The 13,397-nt window shown below is 46.3% G+C and overlaps 1 protein-coding gene across 1 annotated transcript; it reads left to right on the forward strand.

Moving 5' to 3' along the window:
* The first annotated feature begins 9,887 nt into the window (after positions 1 to 9,887).
* On the forward strand, positions 9,888 to 12,464 carry tril (TLR4 interactor with leucine-rich repeats). Its single transcript, XM_061093198.1, has one exon. The coding sequence runs from the start codon at positions 9,888 to 9,890 to the stop codon at positions 12,354 to 12,356; it is 2,469 nt and encodes an 822-aa protein (XP_060949181.1). The 3' UTR covers positions 12,357 to 12,464.
* Positions 12,465 to 13,397: the final 933 nt, after the last annotated feature.

Consider the following 13,397-nt stretch of genomic DNA (forward strand, 5'->3'; position numbering starts at 1 on the left):
TGCTGTAACCAGGGAATGGTTGATCGCCATTCTGGCATAGAGACCCACAATTCGGCAATTGTCTCTTTTGTTATTCAGCTATTTTATTATTTTGATGTTAATACCAGGGATGTGTTATAAGAAGCACATGGTGTATAAACCAGTGGGAAAAAGTATGTCTTAATAATCTGTCTGGTCTTGTTGCTTCACAACATGGCGCAAAGTCTTGTGCCTTCTCCCAGTAACCCTGGTTGCAAAAGATGTCTTTACCCACAAGTGCTGATTGCTGTCTGAAACGATGACTAAGTGCAAGAAGTTGTGTGATTGCAACAAGGCGGAACAAGCATGTGGGTGAGCCATGAGCATGTGTTTGTGTGTTTCCACTCAACGTCTGTCTTTCCCTGAAAAAGTAATTCTCCTTGTGTATTCTTACCTTGTCGTTCAATGCACCTCTATTATCCTTGCAGCGTTCCAATCCACCTTCATGCTTCGGATTTGTTTACCCAATAAAGCAAATTTCCTCCTTTGCATGGGCATGAGGTTGTCACTTCCTGTCTGGGCTTATTTCTATGGCAACAGAGGGAAGGGAAAACATAAGAATGAGAGGGGGAAAAACGTCTCTGGAAAGGAAGAGTCAGAGCCGGGGTGTGTCCAGAAACCAAGAACCAAGAAAACTAATGGCAGTGTTTTGAAGGAATGTTGGTCCACTGCGTCAGGACTGACTAAAACAAACTGAACATTGACTGCTGACGTATGATCGTCTGATAATGGAAGTGGAACAAAGAGGAAAAGCAGATTGTTATTGATTTCACAAAACAGATCTGTTCATTGGACTTAATGTACTTGCCTCATTGCCTGCACAAGGGGAACACACCCTTTCATACCTGCCAACAGAGATGCACAATCGGAAACACGCCTGTCTACATGTATATGGATACAGTGAGGTGGAAAAACTAAAAACAACATTCACTGTACACTGAGGCTGACTTTCAAATATTTTATATTAATAGCACACCTTAAATCTTATTTTAGATGATTTTAAATGATACTTTGAGAAAGTCCCAAGCAAAACAAGGACATCAAAGACGATCCATACACTGTTATGTCTTTGTATGACAGCCGAGTTATTTATATCCCTTATCATCTTTCTGTCACTCACAGCACACACACACACACACACACACACACACAGTACATACAGTGTGAGCAGATTGTGTGACAGTGTCCTCTATAGGTTAGAAGTGGTTTCAGCACACTGAGCGGCTTGCTGCAAATTCAAAGAGTGTTGCTGTCAGCCAGGTAATGTGGACCTTTGTTTAACAGAGGCTTTTTTATTATTATTTTGCGCTGCATCATAAAGTCTGTAATTTACTTACATACACGCACGGCATAATCAGACTTTAACTGCAAGGAAGGAATAATCAATGGGGACAACACCCTTCTAATAGTGGAGCTATTTTAGTCTTAAGTGCCCTTAAGAGTGCAGGACTCTGAAGGTCTCTGATGTGTAACTGTAACTGAACCTGACCTATGATCCTGGGCTGGATTGACCCACTAGGGGGCGCTTTTTCCGAAAGTTATCATGGCCCATTCTCACCCTTCTTTTCTCTTTCACTCTGAATTATGTACGTTTTAGTTAGTGTTTTGACATTTGCATTTGTAAATCTGACTAAACACAATTTTATTTTATTACAATATGTGCTGGAATAACAAAGGCCCCAAAAGCAAAAGGGGGGATTCCTAAAGTGCTAGATCCTCTGGTCATCATTCATTTCTGTACATATGTCCCTGACAATCCATCCAGTAGTTCTGCAAATATTTCAATTTGAACCCAAATGGACCCACTGACTTATTGGTATTGTCATCCATAGAGCCATTTGCAATTCATGAATTACTACAGTTAATGGCACAGAATCAACCTGGAGGGGTATGGGTCCCTGTGGGGTCTGGGGCTGAGGTGCGGTTGACTGCTTTGGTAATATAGTGAAAGTAGGTAACAAAAAAATTAAGTTTCTCAGATAGGGACCAGCACTCAATTACAATAATACTATACTTCTGCCTCCATATGCTATAAAGCTGTGTGTCTGCAGAGGGCGACATTGCACGGAAGCAAAGCGGGGTGAGGGACTGAGTTGACAGCTGCAGATCAGATGTCTCAGCAGCTCTCCATGACTGACGACTTTTTTCTTCTAATGACCCACATTTCTGTTCTCTTGTTTGCGACTCTGTGTGCATTGTGCTAGAGTGAGCGATGCTAATCCACAAATAATGAGCATATGTGCATTTGTGAGCTCACTTTCATGTTTTTGTGCAGCCTTGCACAGCCTATCACAGGGAGTTTGTGTTCCTGAGCATGAGTGCTATCTTCAGTGCAGCCCAGTGATCTTTAGATCTTAAGGCCTTACATTCTCTATGTGTCATTATGTGATTGAGGCTGATTATGTGCAAGCGGAGTTTCTATCAGACACAGTAGATCAAAGCATTGCCCTCATACACACGTACACACACATGCTATCCTTTACACTAATGTCCTTATTCGTCTATCTCCCCCTCCCGGCTCTCCACCCTTTCAACTGGGCAACAGCATACTCTCAAATTTTTTCCAGATGTCAAGTACCTCCCCTCCACGTTTTCCTCGCTCTGTTTCCTCCAGTCTTGACCCTCACATGGTCCACAGCAACCCCCAAACTTCTTCGTTCCTCCCTCACCCCACTCCCACCCTCCTGACTTGTTCGACATATTGGTCTCAGAGACAAAACGTGACCCCTTGAGGTCGGGGCAAGAGAGGCTGCAGCGCTCCCAAAGCAGAAAGGAATGTTTCGGAAATGCATTTCCCACATTGCGCGATGGGTTTGTGTTGTGGTAATTAGCCGTTTGGTCCATGGGGCATTTTCACAGTGCCAGCTGTTTGTGGCGTGCGCTTAAGCTCTGATTTCACTGTGATTGTTGCAATCTTTTTCACCATAGAGCAGTCTTTCAGTTTCTGCAAATGGCCTCTGTCGCCTCCACACTTTTTCCTCCCTCTTGCCCTCCTTCCCCCCCTCCTGAGATGGGAACCAGCTGGGCGAGTGGAGCAGGGGAGCACTGGGAATGTGGAGGGTTGCAGGCATGGGGCCCAGGTGTTCCCTGCGCTTATTTTTTCTCACTCAGTTCTATTCATTTAGGTGCTTCAAAACTGTGGCAGCACCTCCTGCATGACATACAGTGGCAGAGAGTGTCTTCTATCTCTGCTCACAGCGGCATGTCAGTGCAGCTGCACACATATGTTGCACGGAGGGGATAGAGTCTCTTTCCTCATCCAGCTCTAAGTGTATAAACACACTCACTCATGCACTCACAAACATACAGACACACACACACACACACACACACAGCTAATGTCTGCAAGCATGGGCTAGGTCCATGATTCCCAGCTCTAGCTAAAGCACTTAATGATCCCAGCAGCTGTTGCTCATGTAAACTACCACCCCCCCAAAACACACAAAGACACACACACACACACACACGCACACACACAATCCCACCTCCTAATTCCGTCTTTCCTTCCTTTTGCTTTGCCCCCATGCCTTCATCACAGCACATTGATTCATACAGAATACATCAAGTAGCTCACACATACACATATGCATGATAAGTAACATGCTAAATTACATTACAGTACAGTACTGCATGAACAAATGTATCCACGCACAATTTCCAGCCCTGTTGCGCACACACAGGGACAGTCTGTTATTTGTTTGATGTATTTCCTGTTGATAAGAGCGCTTGCAGATGGGGGGCTAATCTGAGCAAATCTGCCGCACATCTTTATTCATTACAGCCCATCCTTTTACACCGATTACTATGATAAGCCCCAGATACATGCTAGTTTCCTGCAGTGTTGTATTACCAGGATATGTCGCACAAGGATCGTCTATGTGAAGCACGTTACAGGGCCCGCAGGGAATTGTGAAGCCGAAGCGATCCCTGCACTCTGAGGTGCAATGGGATGCACATGTTCCCACAAGCACAACTTCCTGCAAGTTTGTGACTCTGTGTGAGGCTCATTAGTCCCTATACTCTGCGAGGCATGTTGTGTTTGCATTTTTGTATGTCTGCATGTGTGGTAAACATGATTAATGACGTCGTAAAGAGTGTCAGCCCCTGTGTCGTATGTGCTTTTGTAGTCCTGTGTGTAATTGTGTACATGTATGTTACATGCTAAAATTCTATTTGGGGGCATTATCTGACATGGCATGGTAACTTGGGGAATTTTAACCTTGCTCTTTATTTTGAAAGAGATTCATTCATCAATTGAAGTGTTTGAAAATCAATGCATAAGATTAATACCACTGTATTTTCTGTACTATAAATATGAACTGGCAGTCAGTTAGCTTAGCTTGCATAAATCCTGGGTACAGAGGAAAACAGCAAGCCTCACTCTTTGCAGCACATTCGAAGTTCACAAACAGGTTTAATCTTGTTTGTTTAATCTGTACAAAAAGTACTGCATTCAAAAATATCAACAATGGAATGTACCTCATCATAAAAAATATTCTCAGTCATTCACAATATATTTAATTTTAATGTATTAATCTAAGCAGCAGCATCATATGTGTATGAGCTGGGTTAGGGTTAGGGACTCGTGAAAACACTGCCTTAGGGGGCTAGTACCTCATGTGCAGTGTATCACAATTTAGAGTTTCCACTGAACTTAACTCCGGTCTGCATGTCTTTGGACTGTGTACCTGGAGAAAACCCACACAAACACTGGGAGCACATGCATCTTGTCTTTCCCAGACTTTCCTCCTTGCACCTTTATGATCTGTGTTATCAATAAAGGCCATAGTGCCCAAAAATATCTTCCACATTTAATACATGTGGAAATACTCAAAGCCCAATATCTCCTTTTGAACTGTATAAAGTGTCGTAAAGAATATAAACGTATGTCACAAAATGGAAATAATACATGTGTTCAGCTGCTTTCTGTGTACAGTTTATGGAGAGAGAATACTTGAATATGGCAGGACCTTCTTATGTTGCAGCATCAGCTCATTTACACACACACACACACACACACAGACACACACACACACACACACACACACACACACACACACACACACACACACACACACACACACACACACACACACACACACACACTTTTGTCAGTCACAGGAAACAGGCACACTCAGGTGCAGGCAGATATACAAGCCTTTCTGTCTCTCTCCCTCTCCTTCCCCTGATGGAGTTGGGTTTCCCATGCACACACAACACACACATTCGCACACTTGCCTGCTCTCACTCTGCTGAGTGACTGAAATGTCATATGGCCAGTTCATTGGACAGTGAGAGGCCCTGAGAGCAGAGAGGGGTGATGAAAAGATGGGCTTGTGAAACCAGACTGCAGCCTTCATTGTGAGCAGGCACAGTGGCAGACTGCTCTTTGCGAGGTCCTCATCACTGCCTTTTGTGCCAAAGTCTTTGTGAATCTGGGTCAAGTCCAGGACGCCTTTTCCCCTCACACACAACAGCGTCGACATCGGTGTAACACTGCACTCCTCTCCTCCCTGGCTCCTATGATCTCTCCTCAGATGGTTTTACTTTGTCTCACAATGTCTCCATATTTCACATATATATTTGTCCATTTCACACTGGACTCCTTCGCCTTATACATTAAACTTCATCTCAGGTCGTTTCTGATGCTGCAGTGAAAGCCGATCTACGCTGAAGAAATCTTTTTGAGTATGCCTTCTCAACTCTGACACAGACCAGGCGACTGCCATTAAAACAACTGGACTGGTCCCACTGTGTCTGGGGCCAGATCTCTGAGTGTTTTCTCAATGTGTGTGTTCCGCAGATAGAGAGAGGGGGCGGGGGGGATTCGAAAGATTGGAGGTGGGGTGTGTGGGGGTGTGTGTTCAGAAATACTATAGAGACATAGTAAGACGGGAAATGACCTCCCAGAGGGGGGGGGGAGAGAGAGAGAGAGAGAGACAGAGAGAGAGAGAGAGAGAGAGAGAGAGAGAGAGAGAGACACACACAGAGACAGAGAGAGAGAGAAAGAGGGGGCTTCCCAAGGGTTGTATTTCTGTCTGCCCTTCTTTTTTCTCAGAGATCCACTCATACAGAGCTGTAATGCAGTGACTATGATGTCTACCAGCAGATATGCATGTGAATGAGGCCAATCGGGGAGCGCCTTTCTTTTGCTTTTGTGCTCTGCGCAGGAAATGCACTGAGCTACAGCAGTTGGGCATTAGAGCAACTCTGGTAACCATTGTATCACTTAAAATCTCCAGGGTGATTGGGAATGTCTTTGAGCATTTCTGTGTGTGTGTGTGTGTGTTTGTGGGAGAATTTATCTGTGTCTCCATTCAAGGCTGCATCCTTCAGGGGACACAGTCGACCCATTTACCTCCAAGAAGGAGGAGAAAAGAGAAGACCCTCTCCTTCATGTGCCATGTAGACCATGAAGGCCGAACAGAAATGAGAATGTCTGGTGTACAGAGGCTTTCCGTGATCTGCGTCAACAGCCACTCCTGCTCTTATTGCTGTTGCCGAGCAACAGAGCGAAAGTTAAGGCCAATTTATGCCTCTCCGTTTTTTCTATTACGGACAGATAAGACCGTCCTATCCGTCGTGAAACGCCCTCTCCGAGTGCTTCGGACAGCTTTTCGGACACGTCTGATTTTTCTAACTATCCGTCTTCATGTTGGAGACCAGACGGACCGCTCTTGGCTGTGATTGGTCCGCGAACGACATCATTTCCGTATGACGTCATTTCCGTATTTCCGGACCTCAAACTTCCTGTTTACTTGTAGCAACAAACACGAACACAACTATGATTCTACGATTAATGTGACGTGTGTGTTAAGCCAGCGGAGTTGTCCGGCTGACGGTGGCTCGTTAGAGCACTGAGGGCATGTGTGCACGGTCACATACGGTTATAACGAGCTTTCAAAACGGCGCTAGCAGGCTAGGCTAGCCACCATGCTAACTGCGGTGGTAACAGTGCAAGAACCCGCCGTCACGACTTTAATTCCACTTCTATCATGACACTGTTTCTATAATACCGTCAGGTTAGAAGCAAACACTGGATAGTAGTTGTTAGTGCCGGGAGTCCCTGCTGACTGTGTGTGGAAGCTGGGGGGGAGCTAGCTCCGGGTAGCTTCTAGCTACATGTAGCCTCAAGCAGATTCAAGCTGTGGAATCAGCAACACAGTTCGGAAACAAGACCGGGGAACCACTGTGCTAAGAAACGATTACATCAGCATTTTGACCCGCTGGGTGTCACTTTATTTAGTTCTGTTAGTTGCCATGGTTCAGTGTGTGGGAGGCAAGCTAACATGTAAACAGAGACACGTGGACTTCTTCTTCCCAAATGGGGTAGGCTTCTCTGAGCTCGTCTTCCGTTGCGCCACCTATGGGTTTGGCGATGAATTTTTTCCGACGGACTGTGTCGGAGAAGTAAAAATCAAAAAGACTCTTTGCCCCCCGCTGAGACCTCTCCGAGAAACGGACACGTAGTAGTATATAAGAGCCTTTAGACACGCTCAAAAAGTTTTAATCCCCCTTGGTTAGATGTGTACTATTAGCGGTTCAGTTGAATTGAAGTGTGCTATGTCTCATAGCTTGCCGGCACCAATACCTCGTTGAAAATGCTTCGTCACGTTGCTCAGGAATGGAAGGACGAATTTGAAGGGAGAATTCAAACATTAAAATGCAGCCTCTTAAGGATGCAGCCCCCGAGTTGATGCATGCTTATCTGACTGCATATTCCTCCCATGGTTGCCAAACCTCAATAGACATGAATATGATGCAGTTGAGTGTGAGACAAGTCAGAAAGTGAACAGAGAAGCTTGAGTAATGAATATTTAAAAAAAAATGGATAGACAAAGGATGAACAGTTGAAATATTTAGCTAAAAGTGTGAATAGATGGTTGAAACATACATCTGCCACAAATTTGCAAACGTAATCCAAAAGTAATTGCACTGACGATTCAATTGCATGGACGAAAAATAATCCAATTATATAAATTATGGAAAACCTGACGGGTGGTGTGGATGTATAGACTGTACACCAGACCGTTTAGGAACCACTGATTCACACTCTGTGTTAGAGGGCCACTCTATACCTCATGTGCTCTAAATGTGCAGATGTCTTGGCAGGAACTCTAAATGCTTCTCAGACTGGACTGTAACAGGAACATTCATGTACAATAGCCCAGCTCCATTCTTCAGTCTAACCCTGTGTTTAACTCCCCCCCCCTCTCTTTCATGTTGGAGATCTTTAACTCAGATTTGGCACCTCTCCTCGTGGGTCTCAACGCACACTTCACGACTCGAATTCCTCTTCCACAAATGTGAACCATCTGTGCTCCTTATGGAGTCCTGCAACACGGCTAGGGCGCCTTAATGAGAGAAATGGTTAATTTCAGTTAAGCATGCGTAATGGTTGCGTTCCTACTGTACAGAGTGCAGTGCATGCTGGGCTGTTGATGTGTGGATGTGCTTTCTGTGTGTGCAGTGTCTCCACCGGGCAGACAGGATGTCCTCTGGGTTGCAGGATATATATATAGCTGTTCTCCTTTATGAATCCTTTTTCACACACTATCAAAACCAGTGACGAGATGAACTGAAGCGTTTTGTTGAGCGTACTCTACGAGTGACTGCTTTGCTCTGTGCGCACCCGCTCCTGTGAGGGAATCTGGGACTTTGGGGTTCCCTTGGGATTCCGTGGGAAGGAAAACAGTCCTGTCTGCTTTGTCCATACCAGGGATCTGATCCAGATCTCAGACCCCTGGCGGCTGCGGGGGCGCGCACAAAACTCGGTCAGAGGGTTTCTCAATCTCCTTCTCCCCCCCCCCCCCTCTCTCACTGTGGACTCTAGTGTGTATGTGTGAACTTGTTTTTTTGACCTCTTTAAAAACTTTCCCTGCATAAACACTGAACTTGTCAGGACCCTCCTCGACCGGGGTTAGGCATGAATTGGTCACGAATTGGTTTAAGGGGTAAGATGTAAATCAGAATCAGAATCAGAATCAGAAGTATTTTATTGCCAAGTACGTTCACACATACAAGGAATTTGCTCTGGTTATTGGTGCAAACAATGAACATAGAAACATAAAAACGCAATAAATACAACTTGCATAGGAGAGCAATAAAAAATGGGAAACCAGTATATATTTACTCACTGTTTGCTTCTTATTTACTCACTTTTTACCAATATTTATACAAAGTAACATTTATTTTGAGATAAACATTTCTGAATAAAAATATATAAAAAATATAAAAAGTGAAGTAAAAAGTTAAATGCAAAACAGTTAACAGTGCTAGGTTAAGGTTAGGATGTAGCATGGTTAAGTTTATGGATAATGTTTTCATTAGGCTCACCACAATGAGAGATACGTAAACGTGTGTATGTGTGTGTGTGTGCCGGGAGGGTGGGGGTGGTGGTGTGTGTGTGTGTTTAATTACTTGCGTGCACGCGCAAAAGTTGGGATCTCGTGCGTTAAAGCTTGGGCACATCTGCTTTTGGCTGGGTCGCAAAGTTGCAGAGGAGGGACTATACTTTGTGTGTGTGTGTGTGTGTGTGTGTGTGTGTGTGTGTGTGTGTGTGTGTGTGTGTGTGTGTGTGTGTGTGTGTGTGTGTGTGCGTGCGATCTCGCTCTGCACTGTAATGCGCTGCAGATTACCACTTTGGGGGACGGACTCTTTACTGGGGAGCTGAGTGTTTCCTCAGACAACATTACAGCGCTGCGGAAATTAATTCGCTCTACATAACATGATGCTGATCAGTGATGGAGCCGCGCGTCTGATCAATACATCATCGGTCTCTCACCTTTTCCGATCAACAAGTGGATTATGGTGTCCGGCTTGAGAGAGGAGAGGGGCGACTGCACCTGAAGAGCATGGAGAGACTGGGAATGGATACCGGTCCTTTACTGGCAGGGATATGTTTTTTCCTGCTGTCGCTCCATGGCTTCACATCCTCCTCGGCGGCGGCGAGCTTCTGTCCGGAGCGCTGCGAGTGCCAGCAGCCGCAGCACCTCATGTGCACCAACCGCGGGCTGCGCAGCGTGCCCAAAGCAGGCGCGCGTGCGCCCGAGGAGGTGCTGATCTTTAGCCTCGGGGGAAACTTCATCACCAACATCTCTGCCTTCGACTTCACACGGTACAGTGACCTGGCGAGGTTAAACCTGCAGTTCAATCAAATCCAAACGATTCACCCGAAGGCGTTTGAGAAACTCTCCAAGCTAGAGGAGCTGTATTTGGGACATAATCTCTTATCAAGTGTACCTGCCGGGATTTTACAGCCCCTAAAGAAATTAACCATCCTCTATGGGAATAATAATGAGATTAAGAACATTACACCGGAGCTCTTTGGCAATTTGGAGAGTCTCGTTAAATTGCGCCTGGATGGCAACTCAATAGAAGCACTGCAGGACTCTGTTTTTAAAAGTTTGACCAGTCTGCATTATCTCCATCTGGAATCCAACCAGCTGCAGCACATTCACAGAAACGCTTTCTCCAAACTCACCAACCTGCGCTTTCTAAACCTGGCACGCAACAAGCAGTCAGCCGTGCGTAATGCCCTCACTTTTTCCCAACTCAAAGCCCTGACAACGCTGCTGCTGTCTGAGAATGAAATCCAATACGTTGGAAACCACGTCTTCCAGAACCTGAAAAGGCTGTCCAAGCTGTCCCTGAGCAACAACAGGATCTCTCGACTGGACGGCGGGTCTCTGGAGGGGCTGTCGAGCCTCAGAGAGCTCCTGATTGATGGCAACGAGCTGGAGGAAATCCCCGCCGGTCTCCTGGACCCTCTGGAGCGCATCGAGGAGCTCGACTTCAGCCGCAACCGGATCTCCAGCGTGGACCCTTTGTCTTTTTCTCAACTCCAACACCTAAAGGTGCTGAAGCTGAAGAACAACTTCCTCACCAGTCTGTCTGGTGACATTTTCGCCCTCAACAACGTGCTTTACGACCTGGATCTCCATGGCAACAACTGGACTTGCGACTGTCGCCTGGAGGAGTTGAAGAGATGGATGACTGCTGCACACTCTCAGGGCAAACTGTTGACTGTCTTTGTGCAGTGTCATCACCCTGTAACTCTTAGGGGGAAATATCTGGACTATGTGAACAGCTCCCAGCTGGAGCCCCTCGGAAACTGGACCAACTTGTGCATGAGCCAAGGTGGGCCTGAGGAGAGCCGGGGAGGGGGTGTAGGGGGAAAAATGGAGGGGAAAGAGATTACAGATACAATGAAGCAGGAAGAGAGGGGTGGAGGAGGTCAGCTGGAGGAGACAGAAGGTGTACATTTAAGACAGGGGACCAGGGATGGGGTGATAGTGCCAAAAGAAGCTGAAAAATGGAAAAGAGGGGGACAGGAAGAGGTGGGGATCCAGGGAGACCAGGGGGGTCCGGAGGTGGCAGAAACCTCCTCCTCACTGCAGAGAAAAAAACCAAAGGAGTCACCCGGTCCAAGGTCACAACCTGCTGGAGAGGCAGCTGGGAAACGTGCCAAAGGGAGACGAAGGTCCAACGTCATTTCCAGAACCGATCCACCGGCCATTTCCACACCAGCTCACAGGAACGACTCTGATTCAAACACCACAACCTCTCCTGAGCAGTCAGGAGAGAAGTTTGATCTTCTGAGGTCCGATCAGAAGGAGGCTCTGCCTGTCATCACCGATCCATGTGTGTTCAACCGCCATTTTATCACTAACGTCTCAGTGGATCATGTGACATCCAGTACTGTCAGTGTGTTCTGGACCACAAGGGACCATCACCCCTACACACCGGGAGCTGGGCCGGGCCTGGAAGAAATCCACTATCGCATTCTGTTTGACCGGTTCGGTGCTACAGATCGTTTCCCCCGTTATGTTTACGCCCGCGGCACAGCTCGCTCTGTAACCCTCCGAGAACTCATCTCCGATTGGACCTACATCGTCTGCGTGGAAGGAGTAGTCAGCGGATCTGTCTGCCAGGTCGCCCCTCGGGACCACTGCGCAGGGCTGGTCACTCTCCCCAAGGCGCTGGCACGTGACGGCACGCTGACCTCTGACCTCCAGCTGGTGACAGTGGCGACGCTAGCCGGGAACGGCGTTCTACTGCTGGTCATCGGTGGGGTCTGGCTGGGGCGGTGCTTGAAGAGGAGGTTGCAAAAGAGGAAGTCGGCCGTGCATGTGCGCCACATGTACTCCACCAGGCGACCGTTCCGTCCCACTGTGGCCTCTGCCTCCGTGTCCGCCGACTTCACCTGCTACCAGAGCAGTCGTCCAGCCCGACTCGCCCCACTGGAGGAGGGGGATCTCATTGAGTTCCCTTGTGACCGCTTCATGGACAGCAGCGGCGCTCGCAGGGACAGTGACATGCAGAGATTCTCTGACTAGATCAATGAAAACTCTGTTGCAATATGTAAATTGGTCTGTGCCACAATCTTGAGTGTTTAAAATGCAGAAAATATAATTCCTCTCAGCCGACGCAGTATGTGTGCTTGTGGCTATGAACAAACCAATCAGTAATCCCACCATTTTGAATTTGGGTTTCTCACTGGAACCACAAGACAACCGCTAAACAGTTGAACTCATGAGGGCCTTCTCAGACCCCAGAGGAAGTCCAATCCCTCCGACTTCCTCATCCTGCTGTGTGCCTTTTTGTCCTCTCTCACTTCCTCACACCTGTGGCTTTTCCTGAATGTGTTTTTGAGTGTAAGTGTGTGCGCGTGAATGATGGGACCACTGATTTCAACTATGGTGCTAATGTTGAGTTCATAGACAACGTAATGTCTCATATTTCTACAGTATGTAATGATGGCTGCTGGTTGGCAGGAGAAAAAAAACACTTTGGTTTTGTATCACATCTATCATGTTTTATACTTTTATATGAAAGTTTGTATCGTTGTGCTTTATATGAAGAAGTAAAATTCCCAACAATGTGATTGATTTTGTCATTTGAGTGTTAATGAATGATTCAATGCTATAACATTCTGTTTGCATGGCTTTCAAATATCTAATCCACTGATTACAAGGGGATTATATTTCCTGAAATAGAGGAATATATAGAGCACCCTCTCTATTTATACATTCATAAAAATAATACAGTCATAAGGATTATTTACATCAACCTCTTGAACTTCAGGTTGTGTTGAGCTCCCTTTATTTTTGCTATTAAGGTAATGTTAAGTGTTAATGTTAATAAGATTTTCTTCCTGTGCAGCTGATATTTAGGACGTCCGAGGGAAACTAGTGTGTGAGGGATACACTGAACTGTGTGTGTGTGTGCGTGTGTGTGTGTGTGTGTGTGTGTGTGTGTGTGTGTGTGTGTGTGTGTGCATCCATGCTTTTGTATGCGTGTCAAGATGAGATCTGGCAATAATTAAGCAGTCCCTTTTGTTTGAGTAGACGGGGTGGAGTGCCTCCCACACTTAGTTC

The sequence above is a fragment of the Limanda limanda genome, chromosome 19 (genome assembly GCF_963576545.1).
Source record: "Limanda limanda chromosome 19, fLimLim1.1, whole genome shotgun sequence".
Taxonomy (NCBI): Eukaryota; Metazoa; Chordata; class Actinopteri; order Pleuronectiformes; family Pleuronectidae; genus Limanda; species Limanda limanda.